Source organism: Manihot esculenta, chromosome 9 (genome assembly GCF_001659605.2).
Source record: "Manihot esculenta cultivar AM560-2 chromosome 9, M.esculenta_v8, whole genome shotgun sequence".
Taxonomy (NCBI): Eukaryota; Viridiplantae; Streptophyta; class Magnoliopsida; order Malpighiales; family Euphorbiaceae; genus Manihot; species Manihot esculenta.
In genome coordinates, this window is record NC_035169.2 from 24,930,957 (window position 1) to 24,951,794 (window position 20,838).

General features: G+C 33.1%; 2 protein-coding genes across 4 annotated transcripts; both read left to right on the top strand.

The window, feature by feature from the left end:
- Nucleotides 1–1,313: 1,313 nt before the first annotated feature.
- On the top strand, nucleotides 1,314–10,252 carry LOC110623263 (nucleoprotein TPR-like). 3 transcript variants are annotated; one of them, XM_043959664.1, is made up of 18 exons: nucleotides 1,314–1,769; nucleotides 1,855–2,076; nucleotides 2,515–2,604; nucleotides 2,821–2,873; nucleotides 3,155–3,251; nucleotides 4,270–4,343; nucleotides 4,671–4,788; nucleotides 5,274–5,384; nucleotides 5,678–5,754; nucleotides 6,147–6,213; nucleotides 7,127–7,192; nucleotides 7,576–7,683; nucleotides 7,772–7,902; nucleotides 8,774–8,840; nucleotides 8,962–9,026; nucleotides 9,101–9,197; nucleotides 9,423–9,493; nucleotides 9,604–9,738. In XM_043959664.1, exons 1-18 carry the CDS (start codon nucleotides 1,620–1,622, stop codon nucleotides 9,605–9,607), a joined length of 1,668 nt encoding a protein of 555 aa, XP_043815599.1. In that variant the 5' UTR covers nucleotides 1,314–1,619; the 3' UTR covers nucleotides 9,608–9,738. The 3 variants fall into 3 exon arrangements, with proteins under 3 accessions (XP_043815599.1, XP_043815598.1, XP_043815600.1); XM_043959663.1 differs by having other exon boundaries at nucleotides 1,315–1,769; nucleotides 9,599–10,252; XM_043959665.1 differs by lacking the exons at nucleotides 1,314–1,769; nucleotides 1,855–2,076 and adding an exon at nucleotides 2,282–2,404 and having other exon boundaries at nucleotides 9,599–10,252.
- A 2,945-nt stretch (nucleotides 10,253–13,197) lies between these two features.
- LOC122724634 lies at nucleotides 13,198–20,353 on the top strand. Its single transcript, XM_043960165.1, has 8 exons — nucleotides 13,198–13,582; nucleotides 14,111–14,212; nucleotides 14,348–14,973; nucleotides 15,439–15,488; nucleotides 15,575–15,889; nucleotides 16,009–16,066; nucleotides 16,137–16,760; nucleotides 20,327–20,353. The coding sequence occupies exons 1-8, from the start codon at nucleotides 13,198–13,200 to the stop codon at nucleotides 20,351–20,353; spliced, it is 2,187 nt and encodes a 728-aa protein (XP_043816100.1).
- The last annotated feature ends 485 nt before the right edge of the window (nucleotides 20,354–20,838 follow it).

The window sequence follows — 20,838 nt, forward strand, 5'->3', positions numbered from 1 at the left end:
TTTGTTTTGCATAAAATAATTAATTTTAAATTTAATTATTTATAATTTAAAAGACATGACTAATTTTTTATTATAAATTATTCTATTTATAATTATTTTTAAATTTTAGTAAAAGAACGTAATTTGTAAAGTTTTTTCATATTAAAAAAATTTACTAATAGATTTTAATATTTCTTTTAATAGTATTAGAATTTTAATTATTATAATAAAAATAAATATGATAAATTTATTTTAAAATAATAAAATAATAAAATTAAAAAATAAATATTATATAAATTTAATTTTATCAAATAAAATGTTAATATTAAAAATTATTAAAATAAAAATTTCATTTATTAAGATTTTAAAATATAATTTACGTTAGAAGTTATAATGACATATTTATTTTAATTTATAATTTAAAATAAAAACGCTCAGAAAGATTTAATTTGATAGGAATGTATTTGAGTAAATCTAATAGGTTTTATATTTTATTTTATCAATTCCTAAATTTTAATTAAAAAAATTTAAAATAAGAATTTTATTAAATACATATTATTAAATATTAATTTTAATGATTTTTTAAATATTATTTTTTTTATTTTAGTTAGTTTTTAATGTTGTTTTAAATTATAAGAAAATTTTAATTTAATAGAATTAAACGTTAATATAGTGATTAATAATTTTAATTAAACATTAATATAAATTTTTTAAATATTTTGATTTAAAATAAAACACTAGTATAAATATCTAATTAAATTAAAGATTTTTAAATAAAAATAAATTTAAAATTTCATAAAAAATAACTCATATTTTATTGTTAATTGTGAGATTAAAAATTGAAAAATTGAATAAAATTAACGTTAAAAACCAAGTGTTATAGATAAAATGATAAAATATTACACAATTATATTTTTTTAAATTATTTTTCTTGCGATTTAATTCGATAGCAATTACATCTAACTAAATTTGATAGATTTCATATTTTTATTTCCTCAATCGTCAATTCTCATATTTAAATTCTATTCCTCAATTTTCATTTCAAAAAAATATTTTTTAAAAATAAATTAATTTCTTATTTTAATTAATTTTTTAATATTTTAAAGATTAAAAAAATATAAAAAAAGTAATTTGTTATAAATTTTTCCCTTAATATATAAAATAAATTCAATTTAAAAACTTAAAAAATTATAATTATGTGAAAAATTAGTAGTCTACCAATTTATTTATTTTTTTCCAGAAGTAGCCACTAATTGTGTCTGAACCTTTTTTTTAGAATATCTTGGATTTGAACGTTGTTCGCATAAAAGAACATGTCGGCTAAAAAGAAAACATTGATTAAATATGGAAAACAAAAACAGAAGAAGAAAAAAAATGGACGGCAAATAAGCGCAATGAGAGGCATAAGACTCGAAACCATTCTTCTTCTTCTTCTTCAATTTCCATTCTCAGTTTTCCCGGAAAATTGCCTCAAAATCACCTCTTCAAAAGTTTTATTGATATTTTTTTTTCTGTCTTTTCTAACAAACATTACAACGAACACAATAAATTTACAATCAGAATACATCTATTATTGATAATTCATTAACTTTTCTTTCCATATTTAATCATCAATTTCAAAGGAAAAAGACGGAATAATTATGTCGTGGTTGAGGTTGGCGGTGTTTAGGGCAGTAGAAGCCGGAGGGAATACCAAATTAACACGTACCGTTCGGAGCTATGCTGACACCGGTGTCCATGATGCAGGCAATGCCTTGGTTGAGGGCTCCAAGATCATCCAGCCCGGCGTTGTAATTGTTTTTTTAGTTTTGTTGTTTTGGGTTTTTCTTTTTAATTTTTTTTTAATGCAATGTGAATTGTTTGTTGGTGAATCAGGGGACTGGGATTTTGAAGAACTTTAGGCTTACTGTGAAAAGACTGGAGGAAGTTTCTGTGTCTTGTAGAGGGATTGAAAGAGTTCAATTATTGAGAAGGTGGTTGGTTGCACTTAAGGAGGCTGACAGATTATCTGCAGCTTATCCTGAGAACAATGACAAGAATCCTAATGAACAGATCATCTCTGACGAGGACAAGGATTCTCCAAGCAATCCCACCGTGGTGAGTTGTTCCATTTTTTTGTTTAAATCTTTCGTTACTTTTTCTTTGTTTTCAGCGGCTGGAAGTGGTATTGAAAATGGGGCCCTGAGACTCTCTAATGGGTTGTTCGACAACTTTGAATATGGTTTCACTGCTTTGGTCATTTATGAATAATGGTACCACTGTATCTTTACATGATTAGGCGAAATTTCTTAAGGTTGGGAATGTTTAATTTAACATGCACTTTTTTTTTTTGGCCTTTTTGGCCCCAGTTAATACGGTACAAGTTTGAAATAGAAACAGGGGGTAAATCTCTGTGGCTCATTGTTCCCATACGCTTGAGATGATAGTAAGAATAACATCTTTGGAGCCTCCTTGCTCTAAAAAAGTTCAAACTTCATTATGTATGGGTATGGGTCTGTTTTTTTAATCTTATGATTTGTATTTAAATATGGACAGGATTGTTATGTTGACCCTGAACTTGGGACAATGAATTTCGGGGATGCATTTCTTTACAGTCAAGCTCTTGAAGGCATAACATTGTCCATGGTAAGTTACCACATACAGATCTCTGTTATGGAAATCTTTTATTATATATCTGTCGGTATTTCGTAATGCAGTGAGGGTTTTTTTTTTTTTTTTTTTTGGTAAAAAAAGGGTTTTTGGAGATACAAAGTTACAGTGTCATTGATAAAATATTTGGCAGGGCTTTTTATTTGCTGATTCATTGATTTAACCGCAGGTTATCTCTTTTGTATGACTCAGATTCTTGAAGCACCAAATGAGGAAGAAGTTCTGCTGCTTCTGGAGATATTCGGGTGATTCTTCTCACTATTCTTATTTTGCTTATATGTTCTATTATGGATTTTTCCTAAATTAGTTATTTGAAATTTTAATTTTGCCAATGTGATGGCCTAAGCTGGGTTGAATAGAAGAAAATGATATGTAATTTGGTGTAGCTGACCCCTGACAGTTTGGTATGACCACGTAGTTTAGTTAGTGGAGAATAATGAAAAGAAAATGTACTCATAAATATTTTACCTGTCAACTTCATTTTATTGAATTCAATGTGAACTTCTTTTGGTTTGGTTATATACAGGCTCTGTCTTGCAGGAGGAAAAGAAGTTCATACAGTAGTTATTCGTAGCATACAAGATTTGGCATTAGCATTCTCTGCCTACCAGGATGAAGTATTGGTAAGAAAACAGTACATATGCCTTTCACAATCTCTGCATTGCTGATAATTGTCTTTTAATATCAAAGACCTATATTGTTGATCTACACAATGGACATTTTGAGCAACTGGATTAAAGAAGTTTTTATGAAGTAAATATCATTGCTTTCCTACATAATAGAATTGATATTGGTTGATATTTGAGATTCGAGATAAATATGACATATGGTTTGAACCTTTTTGTATACTTCTAGTCAGAATGACTGCAAACATTATTTCATCTGTTTTTACAGTTTTACAAGGTAATAAATTTGCAGGAAATTCCTCATCAATTGCGCAAGGAAACTGATTTTGGTTGTTTTTAAATTAGTGCACTATTTTAGGTACTTTCTCGTGCCAAAGGATATTTGATGTAAAGGAAAGATGTAGAGTTTGGTTTATTGCCTTATTCTTCCATATTGGTTTTGGATAGATATGTAGGTTAAGTTTTTAAGAGCTTGAGATATTTTGGCATAGACTTAAATTCTATTTTTGATATCTCATCAGTTTGTTATGGGTGCCTTCTTCTCCTTCTACCATTCTTTTAAGAGGTTCTCCGGCATTTGGCTGATTTTTTATATTCATTATTTCTTATCTTTGTAAGTAAACTGCATTCTTCCTAATTCACCAAAAAAAAAAAAAAAAAAAAAAGACTAGTATTCAAATTGCTGCATCCAATATATTCTGCTTCTGCCATGACCTTTATGGTTTGACCTAAAACGAAATGTAGTTACACTGTGCCTATGTTTTTTTTTTTTTTCTCTCTTTGTTGAGTAGAGGGGACTTAAACTTGGGATCTTATCTAAGTAAGAGATGCACTTGTCACTAGGCTAAGCCTGCGGGTGTACCATAATTATGTTTAATCATGCTGCCATTACCTTTTAGCTTTTTATAGTTAGTGCATGGAAATATATATATATATATGTACATATATACACACATCAAAGATGAGCTTGTTTAACACAAGGCTTCATACCTTTTTTTTTTTTTCCTGTTCTCAGGTAAAGCGAGAAGAATTACTCCAATATGCTCAATGTGCAATTTCAGGGTTGAAAATAAACGATCGCATTGCAAGGTGGTTAAGTATATAATATAAATTTCATAATTTTATGGGTGGACTTTTACCTGAACATTTAATTTCTATTTTTTTCTATTGCCGTAGCAGAGATCACAAACCCAATTGTGTGGTCCTTATTCTATATGAGTTCTTACTGACACATCTTTATTTATGAATGGTGTTTTCATTTATATGTTAGGCACAAAGTAGTCATAGATCATAAGTTTTAAAATTTTTAATTTACTGTCTGGATATCTGCTTCATTGAAATTTTTTTGTATAATGATTATGATGGCAGTTTAATTATTCTTCAATTTTTGTTTTTTGTTCTGTTCCCTGCCCTCAGAATAGATGCTGAAGCCTGCAGTTTAATTCAGAAAATTGATAACATGAAGGAGTTCCATCAATCACCAAATGAATCTGGGAAACAATCATCTGAAGGGACAACTGTTGCAACGGTAAAGGTGAGGTTGATCCAAACTTTCATGCTTGTTCACTCCCATACATGTAAATTTCATTGATGTAAGCACGACTTATATTGCAATAAGCATGGGTGCTAAGAAATTTTTGAGATGTCTTTAATAATGGTTTTGGGTGTTACTTGTAAAGACAGCCATAATTCTTAGCATGTGAACTGTCTGAGATTTCCTTTTTCTATCTTGATCCTGTCCTGCTGCTTAGCGTATACTGATCCTCAGACTTCAGTGTTCATATTTCATAAGCATGTTAAAATCATCATTTGGGTTTATCCTTGTTTAGTCTTTTCTGGGTTATTCTACTGGGGAGGCTAAAATCTTAAAATGAGGTAGGTTTTCTTAGTCATAGACAGTTACAATTTTAAATCTGCTATTATATCCTTCAGAATTTTAAGGGTATATCAGACAGTTTTTGAATCAGATAATATATACATTGGGATTCACTGGAGCTGATTGCTTTTGTGTTCATGCAGACTCATGAAGAGACACTTGGGCAAATTGAACTATGTTCCACATTGGAGGCACTTTTACTAAAGAAGAAATCTTTAAGTAATGGCGATTCTCCAGGGTCACATGCTGGAAAGGTAAAATTAATTCTTTACAATACCGAGAAATCAACTGGGGAATTCATTTTCCATCTAGACCTTTTTTTTTTCTTTATTTACAATTTCCAAAAGTTATTAAGTTCTTTGCTAAGCATAATGTAAAGTTTAAACGAGTTGGTCACCAGTTCTTATTTAACTTGAGGCAAAAGGGAATGAGGTGTATTGCCACTTGGAAATTTTGTTTTCTTGGGTTCTGTTTTGGCTTATTTTATCATGCTGCTATATGCTACTATTGTATAATTGATCTATACTACATTACTACATTTTTTCAGGTTGAAAAATTGAAAGTTTTGTTGGAGTCTCTTCTTAACTCAACGTCAAAAGCTGAAAAACGAATTTTAGATAACAGGTTCAGATAACTTCTCAGAATATTTTGTTTGCACAAAAACCTACATATGCATGACTGTAAATGGAAATTTATTTCTCTCTCTCTCTCATTCTCTCTCTCCCTCGATGTGATTGCTTGTGCGTGTTTCTATTTGGCATTAGCACTGAGAGGTTTTGCACTCATTTGTTGAATTAAATCATTTGTGCTCTCTCTTTTCTTTTGACAATAGGTGCTCATGGTATTCATATATTTAAGAAAATACATCTCTCATTGCATTCTAGCAGATATGAAAATTGTTTTTTTTTTTTTCCAATTATTTCTTCTTTATCTTTCATCTTTTCTGTGGTGCTATTATTTATATCCATTCATTTTGCTATAAAGTATATTAATATTTTAAATCAATATGTAAGCAGGTCTCAGAAAGAAGAAGCAGTAAGTTTCCGAGTAGCTAAAACCAGTGAAGTTAACCAGCTTGAGAAGGTACATTTACTTTGAAGAACTGATGCCTCTTTTTATCTTAACACAACTGGTATCAAAGAATTTAGAAAACCATCCATGACAAGAGGGGTAAAAGATTTAAGTAATAATTCTTGTTGACAAATTTTTATCTTTCTTTATTTTTGATAGTCTTTTATGCAATCATATATTTTCTGCCTGTTCAACATTTATAGATGTTATTTTATGTGGCTTAAGATTTGGATATGTTTTTTCATTGAAGAAAATTATGACTTGATCCGAGAAGTTTCATGGTGCGATGCAAAAGTGTATTTTGTGTGGTTTTGTTGGACTGAAGTATTGTATTTTCTACCTATTATGGCAACATTGTGAGGATTTTTGAAAACACACTGGGGTTATGATTTAAAAGTTTTAAGAGATAGTAACTTTTATCTTTGTCTTGCCTGTGAATCTAGATCTTATGGTCGAACCACATAAACCTTATTTATTCTCCTCCTTCTCTCTCTGTCTGTCTCTCATGCTATAATTTTGTGATTGATTATGTGCCTGAATCTGTGCCTACTACATGCATGCAGAAAGTTTCTCAGATTTCTGAAAAGCTAAAATAATAGGAAAGCCATGCAACTCATCATTTTGAATGCCTGAAAAAAAAACAAACTTTTCAAACATGGATGATTAGTTTAGGCCAATGTAAATTTGTGAATGTGAATTTATTGGTATATATGCCATGAAGAGCACAAGAGAATTAATTGGATTTCAATTAATTTTAAATTAAACAGAAAAACAGGTAAAGTATAAGAAAAATTATAGTTGATCTTATGGATTTTTATACAATTAAGGTGTACTATATGTAACATTCTTACACTAGGAAGGAAGTTATGTCATCATCTATTTCATTTGTTGCAAGCTACTGAAAATGTTTCCTCTCATTTTGCAGGAATTGGCAAATGAGATTGGAGAACTTGAGAGGCATAAAGATGAACTTGAAGCTGAATTGAAAAAGGTTTTTTTTTTTCTTTTTTTGGGGGGGTTTTTTCCTTAATTATTTGAAGTATAAATGCAGTTTTGGGAAGCATTTTCTATTAAAATTTTTGATTTACCTGTTGTTGGACTTTTATTATTCATGTTCATGATAACCTTGGTGTATTTGAATGCATTTCAGTAGGCTACATTTAGTAAGCTATATTTTCTGTTGAATTTCATTAGAAATTTGGTTGCATTACATTCATTACAATCTATCGAAATGTCACATGCATATCCATGCTCATGTCCATTTAAATTTAATAGTTAAACCAGTTACAGTCCTTTAATTTTATTTTGTCAATCCCATGGGAATACTTCCGTGTATATTTCTGGATTACATTCTATCCCTGCACATTCATGTAGGTCAATAGCTCATTGACTGCTGCTCGGTCACGACTTCACAATGCTAGGGAAGAACAAGAACAGTTTGATGAAGCCAGTAATCAAGTTCTAATGCACTTGAAAGCCAGGGTCTGTGTGATTTTATTCATTCTAGGAGCTATTGTGTGATAAGCATTAAAATCTAAGTCCTTTCCCGCCAAAATTCCTTGGTCTGCAGGACGAAGAGCTCTCAAGATCAATTTCTTCATGCAGAGTAGAAGCAGATGTTGTTAATAGATGGATAAATTTTCTAGAAGATACCTGGGCGCTACACACCACATATATTGAGCAAAAAGAGAAGCAGGTCAAGTATGTTCATTTGCTTTCCATCAATCCACTGATGAATTTGACTATAGAAATCTTTCTAAAATAAAAAAAGGAGATTGATATTCATCACTCTTTTTTCTTTTTTTTTTTTTCAGAAAAAAAATCTTGGTCCAATTTTAGTTGTGGTTGATCTTTTTTGATTTGGTCACTTATATATAAAATCTTGCATGTTAGCATCAATTATGCCAAAACTGAAGAACATGTGCCAGAATTCTCAAGTAATTGAAATTGACATATTTTTATCTACAAAAAAATTGACATAAGCATTTTAAGAGAAGAAGAGAAAGGTAGAGAGAGGATGCAGTAAAAAAATTCCAGATTTTTCATTTCCTATATTCTGTTTTTTTCAGTGCTACATAACATTTGATAATTTTTTATGCCAATATGCTACTGTGGATATATTAATTTTAGCAAAATTTGTGTTATATTATCAATTTAAGAGTTTGAGTTTACATCATTCCAAGTTTTGCTATAATGAACACCAATTACTAAGGCTTGTATATACATTTAACAGATTAAAAAGATTGGCTATAACTGTGGATAAAATCCCTTTGAGATTTGCTGCAATATAGGTTTATTCAGTGTTTTAAATTACTCTTTTAATCCCTGTGGTTTGTTAGCATCTCTATACTTTATTGCTGAAATTGTTAAATAATGAAATACTTCAGTTTGTCATATGCTGATTGGAGTGTAAGGACTAAACTAACAATTTTTGAAATGGAAGCAAAATGTACATTGTTGTAAAAATCTCAAGGTGTTTTTATTAATTATTTCTTGCAAATTTGACCAAAGGTTTTCCTTTTCTTTTTGAAATTAACCTTCTCTTTTTAATGTTCTTGGTTCCTGTATTAAGTGCTGAGTTGGAGAGATATGGAGATTATTTTGTGAATTTGGTTATTCATCTCCTTACATCTTACAAGGTATTGATATATTCATCACTCGTAGATGATTCTTTTGTAATGATATGCTCTCCAAAAGCAAATTTATGCAATATATCTAAGCATTTTTCTTCTGGTATGCACATCATTCTTCTCTTATCAGGAACAGTTGGAACCTTCCGTCAGCCGCGTTAGAGGACTCGTTGGGGATTTGCATTCATTTCAAGGGTATTACACTGTATTTCTTTGAACAATGTTCATTTCTAAGTTAAATCAAACCTCAAACTATTCTTTTGCATCAGGCCAGAAATAGCACCTAGTATGAAGGATAGCGATTCTTCAAAAGTGGTACAGAAAAGGAAGAGCCTTGAAAAGGAATACCTGGATTTGGAAGGGAAGGTATGATTGTGTTCTCTCTCTCTTTGTGATAATTAAGGCATTCTTTTTTATGTGTTTTAGTATGAATTCTCTGTTTTGATATTACAGTTTCATTCCTTTGAATACTTTTCTGCTTGTTATTTACTTGATGGGATTTAACATGGTGGAAGAGAAACAACTCTAATGTCCAAATAGCTGGTCTTTAATCTAAGGCTTTATCATCCTCTGATTCCACGTTTTTGCCAGTTTTTATCTACCTTAAGCACGGTTGATGTTGTGAAAAAGCAATTTTGCAACGGAAATGATGGTATTCCAAGGTAAATTATCTTGTTTTTCTTTAAAATATATCCACATAGACCCATCCATTTTTCAATGTACTGAAACACTCCCATCGAAATGAGATTCTGAACACTCACTTTCAGGAAAGATGACGAAAGGATCAAGGAACTATTTAATGCTCTTGAAAAAATGAAAGAGGAATTTGAATCCATTGGGAGGCCAATTTTGGAAGTTGAAACTCGGATACAAAGGTCACTCTCACTACCCAGACCCCGTGGCAGTCTATCCCCTTTTTTCAGGCAGACAGTAGAAAACAAACATCACAAGAGATCTAAAACATCCTTTCTTAATCAAAAAACATCAGCACTAGTGGAGCTGGAAGAATTAGAGTCTGAACTTGGGAAAGATGACTTAGATTATCTGTCAGAAGAGATTGGTGAGTGGGAGTTTGATGAACTTGAAAAGGAACTAAGCGCAACCAGCTGACCATCAAGAAATAGACCATACATCTTGATTGTATTTATGTTTTTGAATGTTGTAAACTTGTAAAACTGCAGTTCTTTTGACATGCCTGCATGAAGAAAAGCTGTAGGAAGCTAAGTGTTGTAAGATTACTGACAATACATCTAAATGGCTCCCCAGAAGCTGCAAGTTAATTGGGGAGTTAGCTGTGAGAAATTGCAGTAGCAATTATGTAAATGTAGATATATACCTTATACAAATTTTTGTATTTTCCTCCCTCAAATGAAAAAAAGTTGTATTTTCCCATGTCAAAGTATGATATGATTCTTCTGATTTTACTTTTGTTTTGCATGTTCTATCCTGTTGGGCCAATTTTGTACAATGAGAGGTGTTCTTCTGGTTATTTTCACATCAAGTCAAATTTTTTGGACAAGGTGGACATATTTTTATCATAAAGGCGCAATAATTGTTAAGGAAATTTATAAAATATCAAATTTAATTTCAATACCAAATGAAATCATTACCATAATACAATTTCTTAGAAAATGAACTGCACATTATTTGCCTGGTTTTACTAAGAATTAATTGATGTAGCTATGCCTGCAAAAGCTTTTCTTTTTTGCCGTTTTGGCAAAATGTTCAATGATTGTCAAATTATCTCATCAACTTTTTATCTAAATTAATCAATAAGTTCCAATTTAAGTATAAATTAACTCAAAAATTCAAAATTTTTAGGTTAAATTTTTGGACATTTTGATTTATATGAAAAATTGAGTTTTTTAATATCAAATTTTAATTTAAGAAATTTTTAAAATTGTTTTACGATGTTGAAATTAAGCTATAAAGAAGCTTTTTCAATACACTTACAGATTTAGTCTGATGATAAGTGCATCTGAGGTGGTAAGTGCATTTGATTAAATTTGAGAAATCTCATGTTTTACTCTCAATCTTCAATTCTCAATTAAAAAAAAAATTATTTCAATAAATGTTGTAATAAAATCTAACTATATTTTTTCTTTTATTTGAACTTTTGAGAAGTACAATCATTGGATTTTGGAAGGACTCCTGATCCCGGTTGGCAGGTGGCAAAAGCATTTTCAATAATCAATGGTAGGGGAACAGATGTTTTTGTTGCCAAAAGCAAGAAGCTGACCAAAGAGAAGTAGTGTGTCGTGTCTCCTCCTCCTCATCATCGTTGTCGCCGCCGCCACCACCATCATCTACTTGAAAAAGCAGTTTCCGAAAGTGATTCCACTGAGCTTACCTTCTAAATTTTTCATATTTGCAGAATGCATAGGCTTTTTCCTTTTTATTTATTCAGCTTTCACGAGTACCCAATTAACCAATCATTCATTTTTATTCAGCCAATAGCCCTTTCCCCACGTTAGAAGTTGACAGTGTCCCCACTCTTTATTATTCAGCATATAGGATATCTAGCCTTTGTTTTGGTCAGATGAGCATCACGTGAGTTGCTGCAGCATCACATTTCTATCTCATAGCTTTATTGGTTTCCAAAAGGATCAACTCATGAACTTTAGTCCTCTCTCTCTATATATATAGATATGTATTATTGTTAGGTACTTCAGAAAAGGAAGAGGGTAATTCAACCCTAATCACTAGGAGATTCTTAAATATAAATTATCAATTCATCCAATGGGTAGTAGGTGTCTCTTTTACTATATACATATATGAAAGATCATTTAAGTGAATAAATGTGTATAATGCAACCCATACATGTTATTATTAACATTTAGCCAAAATTTAGAATAGCGTACAAGAGTTAGGATAGTTTTGTGTCAAGCTAAAATGGTAACCCACTTAGCAATTTGCCTAATACCGATTGTTAAAGTCTTAATTCATCACAAAAAAATGGACTATCAGCGACGGAAATTACTTCCATCGGAAAAAAAAATTTAGCGATAGAATTAGCGACGGATCAACGACGAATACTAAATGTTTATATTTCTGACGGATTTGTGATGGATTAGCGACGGACTTTTAAAATATTAGCGACGGAATAAATTCCGTCGCTAATCCGTCAGAAAATGCAAAAAGTATATTTAAAAACCTAATCCATCTCTTTTGGGACTCTCTTTTGATTTCAGCCACCCTTTTCCTCTCCTCTCCTCTCTTCTACTTATCGCTCCATCCTTCTTCTTGCCACTGTCGCCGCCGCCGCCGCTGCTGCTGCTGCAGTTCCCGGGCTATCGCGCATTGCTGCCGCCTCTCCATAGCTGTTGCTGCTGCCGCGGCTGTGTCGTCATTGCTGGAGCTGCCACCGCTGCCGCCACCACCGTTGCCACTCACCGCCGTTGCAGCTGCCGATCGTCGCCACTCCATGTAAGTTAGTGATGGAATGATTGGTTGATCCTAATGTATACTTGTCCTACTAATTTTTAATTTTATATTAATTATTAAATTAATAATTTTGAAAAAGATTAAATGATTACTTAGCCATTGAGTTTGATGGGTTTATTGCTTAATTGTTTGTTTTTATGTTTTTTATTTATTTATTTGGGGTTTTGAGATAACATCAATTATTGAGGACATGATTATTATGTTACTAATTTTTATAAATCATGAAATATAACTTATAAATTTATGTTAAAAATAATGTGGAATTATATTCATTAGTCATAAAAAGAATAAGTGCTCAACACTTTTTATAGCTGCACAGCAGCAAGCTTGCTGCTGCCTTGCTTGTGCAGCAGCTAGCTTGCTGCTGCACAGCAGCTTGCTGCCTTGCTGCAGCAGCTGCATGCTGCTGCTACCCTGCCTTGCTGCCCAGCTGTATTAATTTTTTTTTTGTCCCCATTTTGTAAATTGCCTCCAATATTTATATTTTAATTATTAATTATTTTTTTCTAGCAAATTAGATGAATTGCTTATAGAGGTAATCAAAAGTAGTGATAACAAATAATTTAAAAATTGGATAAACAACGAAATATTTTTAATGTTTAAAATTGATTAAAAAAATTGATTAATATAGTTTTTTTAATTAAAAGGGAAAACTGACCTTTTAAAAATATATATATATATTTTTTTAATTTTAAGAGAATAAGTCATTTTATAAATTTCAAAATAATAATAATAATAATATATAATTTTATTAATATATATATTACTCCTTGATATGTATAGTTCGGCTTGGTCAGTTTACTTTATGTGCCTTCATTCAACTTTTCTTTGATATGTATTGTTAAATTGATTAGTGTGTTTGATTTGTTAAATTAGTATATAATTAGAGTTGAATTTGTTTATATTTCAGAATATATTTATCATGTCGGTAGATCGTAGATGGATGTATGAGCGACTAGATCAAAATGGTTTTCTTAATTCTGAATTTGAGATTGGAGTGGAGACATTTCTAAACTTTGCCTATGCACAAGTACAGTTTATATGCCAAGATAAAATTCATTGTCCATGTTCTAAGTGTCAGAATAGAAAATTTCAGAATAGACAAGATGTTACTTATCACCTTTGCAAAAGTGGATTTGTTGGAGGATATACTAAGTGGATTGCGCATGGTGAATGTATCACTCATGAAATAAATTCTGAACAACTTGAGGAACAGTCTACTGATTATCTTGCTACAACCAATAATGTCAATGATTATAGAAGCATGGTCATAGAAGCAATGGATATAAATTATGGCACAGTTGGAGGTGGTAGTTTTGAAATGGGCAATCAAACCATGGAGCCGAACTTAGAAGTTTCAAAATTCTATGAATTATTACATGGTGCGGATGTGCCATTATAGGAAGGCTGCAATAATCATACCAAGTTATCTGCTGTATCTCAATTGCTGAACTTAATGTCAGAATTTCACATTAGTCATAGTTGTTTTAATAAGTTTATGGGAACGGTAAAAAGTATGCTACCAGAAGGAAACCTCTTACCAGATAATTTTTATAATACGAAGAAGATGATGTCCACCCTAGGCCTTGGTTATACAAAAATCGATGTTTGTGTAAACAATTGTATGTTGTACTTTCAAGAAAATATCGACAGAACATCATGTACAATATATGGTTACCCTCGATATAAACCAATACAATCATTTATGGGGCGACGAAAAAAGAGACCATTTAAAGTGTTGCGATATCTACCTTTGATTCCTAGACTCCAAAGACTTTTTATGTCATCCAAAACAGCTCTGCATATGGTTTGGCATGCTTCTAACCAACATGTAGATGGTAGTATGGTGCATCCTGTTGATAGTGAGGCATGGAAACATTTTGATCGCACCCACTCTTGGTTTGCATCTGATCCAAGAAATGTTCGGCTTGGATTATGTACTGATGGATTCAATCCTTTTGGGCAACGGTCTAAGCCGTATTCTTATTGACCCGTAATTGTTGTAGTTTACAATTTACCTCCATGGATGGCAATGAAAAAACCTTACATGTTTTTGAATATGGTAATTCCAGGTCCTAAAAGCCCTGGAAAAAGCTTGGATGTTTTTTTGAGGCCTTTGATTGATGAGCTAAAATTGTTGTGGCATGAAGGAGTTTGGACTCATGATGCTAATTCTAACCAAAACTTTCAAATGAAAGCAGCATTGTTATGGACAATAAGTGATTTTCTTGCATATGGTATGTTATCTGGATGGAGCATACATGGTAGAATGTCATGTCCATATTGTATGGAAAATAGTAAGGCCTTTATACTTCAGCATGGTGGGAAGCCATCCTTTTTTGATTGTCATCGTCAATTCCTTCCTATTAACCATCCATATCGAAGACAGAAAGATAAATTTAGAAAATATTTCATAGAAAAAACTCATCCTCCTTCTCGTATGGCAGGTGATGTTATACAACATCGAGTTAATTTATTGAGTGATGTTGTGTTTGGAACAACTGCTGGCAAGCAAACAATACCGGGGTTTGGAGTACAGCATAACTGGGTAAAAAAGAGTATATTTTGGGAGCTTCTATATTGGCAATCAAATTTACTTCGACATAATTTGAATGTTATGCATATAGAAAAGAATGTGTTTGATAACATATTCTACACAGTTATGGATGTGAATGGCAAATCAAAGGACAATATCAAGGCAAGATAAGATTTGAAAGTCTATTGCAATCGTCCCGAGTTAGAATTGTTGTATAATAATGGTAAAGTGTACAAACCTAAAGCTACTTATTTTTTGAATAAAGAACAGAAACGGTCAATTTGTCAGTGGCTTAAGGATTTGAGGTTGCCTGACGGTTATGCTTCGAACATTGCTTAGTCTGTTAGTGTGAATGATTGTAAATTTTATGGATTAAAAAGCCATGGTCACACATTAATGCAAAGACTGATACCAATTGCATTTCGTGACATATTGCCTAAAGCAGTTTGGGATGCTTTGACTAAGTTGAGTCATTTTTTTAGAGACATAACTGCAACCACACTCACAGAAGAAAATTTGAATATCTTAGAAAAAAATATTGTTGAGAGCATTTGCAAGATGGAGAAGATATTCCCACCCGGTTTCTTTGACTCAATGGAGCATTTACCTATTCACTTGGCATACTAGGCAAAAGTAGGTGGACCTGTGCAATATCGTTGGATGTATCCCTTTGAACGGTAAATGCAATACTAAATATTTACATATGGTGTATTGTAAATAAATGTCAAATAACCAACTAACAGTCTAATTTTTGTTTTACTAGATACCTCTTTGACTTGAAGAAAAAAGTAAAAAATAAAGCTTATGTTGAGGGTTCAATTGTTGAGGCATATCTTATTGAGGAAATTTCATCTTTTTGCTCACATTACTTTGAGCCATCTATCTCGACAAGGCTAAATAGAGTCCCAAGAAATGATGATGGTGGACATGTAGAACTTATGGGACGCCTTTTGATTTTCACTCATGCAGGTCGGCCTTTTGGGCATTTGGATCATGGCAGAATATTGTCAAATGAAGAGTATCACGCAGCACATTTATATGTGTTGTTGAATTGTCCTGAAATTGATCCGCTTATTGAGTAAGTGATTTAAATTAAGTATTAACATATTAATGGTAAAATAAATTATGATATAAAAAAATTAATTTTTTTTGTAGGATTTTTTATTCTCATTTACGAGAAACAATACCAAATATCAGCGATCAACAAATTGAGCGAATGCGAGAGCATGAACTGGCTAATTGGTTAAAAGACTATGTAAGTATTGCAAGTGATGATTTTAACATGTGCATTATTGTTTACTTCTAACTTAATGTTTCAACATTAGGTGGGAAGGAAAGAAGTTGATAATTGCATTTATCAAATAGCTCAAGGGCCCAGCCAAAAAGTACAATCATATAAAGGATACTTTGTGAATGGATTTAAATTCCATCGATATGATTGTAGCAGAGAGCGAAAAACATTAAATAGTGGTGTATGGGTCAAAGGAAGTTGTTATAATGAATATGAAAGTGATTACTATGGCTTGTTGAATGAGGTATTAGAATTAGAGTACTTTGGAGAGAGAAACAAGATAATCCTTTTCAAGTATGAATGGTTTGACACTAATAGAGGGGTAAGAGTCCATCCTCAACATGGTCTTGTGGAAATCAATGTCAAATTAAGGCTAGCATCATCTGATCCATTTATTTTAGCTCAACAAGCTCATCAAGTTTGCTATATTAAATACCCTAAAATCAATAAAGTCAGAGTTGACTGGTGTGCGGTTTTCAAAACCAAAGCTAGGAGCACTTACAATATTGGACCTTCCATGGTTAACAACAATTCAAATGAGCAAAACTCCAGTGATGTTGCTTATCAGGATGATGATGTCTCAAGACCTCACGAAATTGTACCAACAACCGAACTTGATGATCCCACAATGTTTCTTAATTCAAGTATTATAGTTGAGGTAGATATTAATGAATTGCAACATATGCAACAACCACTTGGAGTGGTGGAAGAGGAAGAGGAAGAGGAAGAGGATGAGGAAGAGGAAGAGGAAGAGGACTCTAAAGAGTCAGATGACGATTTAGAAGTTGATGGTGTTGATAGTGATGATAATGTCAACTTAGAAGATGATTCTGAATGATACATTGTAAAGTATATCATATTTTTATATATATTTATAGACATAATATTTGATTATAGTTTTATATATTGTTTGTCTTTATTGTTAATTTAAAATTATGGACAATTATTTTTTCAGATGCCTCGAAGAGCAGTGTAATACCCGGCTAGACCCCGGCATCGAAATTCCTACTTTCCGGCGGAATCTCCGTTGGAATCCGGAATTCAAGGATGTCGGAGCTATCTAGAAGGGTAAAAGAAAGGTTTTTCAAAATGTTTTTACATGTTTTTAGTGATTTGAGTAAGGAAAACTTGGAGTTTTGAAAAGAAAAGACCAAGGAGGGAAATGTAAGGTTCGGTCGCCGAACCTCACTTTCGGCCGCCGAAGGTGGCATACTTTCGTTACCACCGAAGCCCAAGGTCAGCTTCCGAAAGTGGTGAAGCTGTGGAGACAGCTTTGACTGCCGAAGGTGGTTGACCAGCCACCTATAAAAGGGCCCCTTATCCGGATTTGAGGTGAGTTTTCTCTCTCTTTTCGGGTATAGGTGAGTTCTTAATCTTTCTTGGGTGATTTCTTGGTTTTCTTTCAAGTTGAGCAAGTTTTAAGTTGTTTTCATATTGATTTTGAAGTTTTTGAGCAAAGAAGCTAAGTTGTGAGGCTTGGAGGTTCTAGATATGTTTTTCCTTGCATCTCCAAGTTAAGACCATCAATCCTCTCGATCTTCAAGAGGTAAGCATGGATCCTCACCTTTTCTGATATTTTAAGGGTGGTTGAAGGGGTTAAGTGAGGTTTTTGCATGGGTTTTGTATGGTTTGCATGGGTAGGGTTTATGTTGATCATAAGCCATATATGTGTATTTGTGTTGTTTTTGGGGTTTAAGCTAGTTCTAAAGCCCCTATATGCATGGAGAAGGGTATATGCAGGTGTATGAGAGCTTGTTGGGGAGTTATGCATGCTTTGGAGAGGTTTTGGAGGCTGGAGACTTAAGGTTGGATCGAGTTCTGCCTTCATGGAGAACTCAGGTTCGGCCGCCGAACCCCTTGAGGAGGTTGTTTTGGCCGCCTAAATCCGCCCCCGAAAGTTTGGACTTTCGGCTCTGGAGTGGAGTTTCGGCTGCCGAACATGCCGCCGAAGGTTGTGACTTTTGTCTCTGGAAAGGATTTTCGGCTGCCGAACCTGCCTTCGAAAGTGCATGACTTTCGGCTCTAGAGGGACCTTGGGCCGCCGAACCTGCCGCCGAAAGTCCCCTGTCCAGCCTTCCTTTGCTTGTTTTTCCATGCATGTTTATGATGTTTTAGGGGGTCTTTGGGGGAATGTTTCAAGTTATGTTAGAGTATGTCGATACCTCATTTGAGTCCACCTGTGTAGGTTCGGACCCGAGGAACCAAGGAGGCCCTCAGTGTTAGCTGGTTCAGCGGTTTTCCAGCGTCTACTAGAGGTGAGTAGAACTGAACTATGTTTTAAATTAAATGAAAGGTTTTAGCATGACTCATGCATCATAAATGCTATGGATATATGAGGTTGTATTGCATTAGAACTCACGAATATGTTGCATTGCATTATATGTTATTGATGTGGATGGATGTTGGATGATCCTTTAGTCCTTGAGGGAAGTCCAGGGCCCCTTCTACGCCCTGGCATGATATATGAGAAAGTCCAGAGGCCCATGCTATGCCCTGGCACCATGTAAGAGAAAGACCAGAGGCCCAATCTACGCCACTGGCATGATAGAATGTCATGTTATGTTATTAGTATGTTATGAGAAAGACCAGGAGCCCATGCTACGCCCTAGCACTATGGCATGTGTGAGGACTATTGATGACACGTTCATCCTTGCTATGACTTGTTTGTGATGTGATGCATTTCATGGAGGCATGTTTTATTGATTTTCTTGGTGCTCTACTCACTGGGCTCTAGTAGCTCATCCCTCTCCTTAACCCCCAGGTTGCAGGGCCAGAGATAGCATGGGATAGCTACAGGAGAAAAGCTTATGTAATAGTGGTAGTGGTGGACATGTATTGTAAAATGATGTAAGGTCATGTAATGTATAATGATGATAGAGTTGTGCTTGGCCCTAGAACTGGTTAATCCCTTTTGTACATGATTTGGTATATTATTATGATTTATAATGATATATGTTGATGACCAAGCTTAAGATATGAAATGATGACCCAACTAGAGCATTTGATGAGGGCTCGAGTATGGGGTTTATGTTTATAAAGATTGTGTGCATGCACATATTAAGCTTGGTAGATGTAAAGTTTCAAATTTTTATGGAAATTGTTGATCATGTATGGGATTTACCAGGTTTACAGAATGCATAGTAGGCTTGCTACGGGTCTCGGCGGCCTTAAGCCGATCTGGATCCTAGCGCCGGTAGCGGTCCGGTCACCGAGTCGTTACAAGCAGTATCATCTAGAGGTAGAGGACATAGCCAGCAGCTCTCTATGAATGAAATAGATGATGTAGTACATGCGCAAGAGGAAATATAGGAGCATACTCCACAAGCATTAGGGGGGCAAACAAACACATCTTCATCATATCAGTTCGAACTAGAGGTCCGAATTTGGGACATTTTATCAGATGGTTCAACAAATTCATAGATTAGTTTTAAATTTTATGAATATTGTTAAGTATTATAGGTTTATTTTAAATTTTATGACCATTGTTAAATATTATGAATTTATTTTAAATTTTATGAACATTGTTAAATATTATGGATTTATTTTAAATTTTATGAATATTGTTAAGTATTATGAACATTAATTATAATTATTATGAATGATATTTGATTTATATTAAATATGATTTTTAATTATAAATTATTTCATTATACAGGAAATATCTAAATAAAAGCAGGAAATTATTTTTTGTGATTGAATTTTAACAGATTAGCGATGGATTAGCGACAGATTTGTGAGAATATTCGTTAAAATGTGTTAATATTTCCGACGGATTTCTGACGGAAATTTTTCGTCGCTAATTATTTCCGACAGATTAGCGACAGATTGTTCATAGATGAATTTGGAATTTCCGACGGATTTAGCGACGAATAAAATCCGTTGCAAAACTTTCCGACAGAATTATCCGTCGCAAAATCCGTCACAAAATTATCCGACGAATTTCAAATCCGTCGGAATTCCGTCGCTATTGTTTCTGACGGAATCCTGATCCATCGGAAAAAATTAGCGATATGACTTTAAGCGACGGATTTGAGTCCGTCGGAATTCCGACTCTGAAAGTTTTAGCGACGGATTTCAGACTATCAGCGACGGAAGAATCCGTCGCTGATAGTCTGTTATTTTGTAGTGATTCATTGAACTCATTTGTAACTAATTTGAATTGAAATAATTACAATGAGTTGAATTAATTTGTATTTAATTCTTATGATTGTTTAAATTGAACAGGGAATGGTTTTAGTTCAAATGGTTTAATGAATTAATTTCAAATAGTATAAAAATATAAACATGTACTTAACGAAATGCAGAGTGTGGATAATTCATATACATATCTAACTTTCTATAATCTTATGATTTTTAATATCCTATATAAGCCATATTCTCAATAAATAATATAATATATTATTCACGCAATTATGTGGTACTAAAACCATGTCTTTCCATCTTCCTCAACTTATCAAATTGCTTCCACTGCTGCTTGTGTCGACTTCTATGGTCCTTGTGAGATTGATACGGATCAACTATCACTCATTCATGGAACTCAATGAAGCATGGGAGATTCATTAGTACTTCTTAGTGGACCTATCACAAGAAGCGGTGCAAAGAAGCTTGTGGCAGCCATGTCCTTATTCAGTCAAGAATAAGTTACACAAGAGTTTAATGAACTTGTTTTCAACAAATGCTATGTGGAGTTTGAAGGTACACATAAGCTAATCTTGTTGCTTGAGGTGTGTTAAAGA

Coding starts and splice junctions, on each gene's coding strand:
- LOC110623263 (XM_043959663.1), top strand. CDS start 1,620: ATGTCGTGGTTGAGGTTGGCGGTGTTTAGGGCAGTAGAAGCCGGAGGG. Junction 5,385..5,677: donor CAGGGTCACATGCTGGAAAG/GTAAAATTAATT, acceptor ACATTTTTTCAG/GTTGAAAAATTGAAAGTTTT. Junction 9,027..9,100: donor GATTTGCATTCATTTCAAGG/GTATTACACTGT, acceptor CTTTTGCATCAG/GCCAGAAATAGCACCTAGTA.
- LOC122724634 (XM_043960165.1), top strand. CDS start 13,198: ATGTCGGTAGATCGTAGATGGATGTATGAGCGACTAGATCAAAATGGT. Junction 15,890..16,008: donor GAAATTGATCCGCTTATTGA/GTAAGTGATTTA, acceptor ACCAAATATCAG/CGATCAACAAATTGAGCGAA. Junction 16,067..16,136: donor CTAATTGGTTAAAAGACTAT/GTAAGTATTGCA, acceptor TTTCAACATTAG/GTGGGAAGGAAAGAAGTTGA.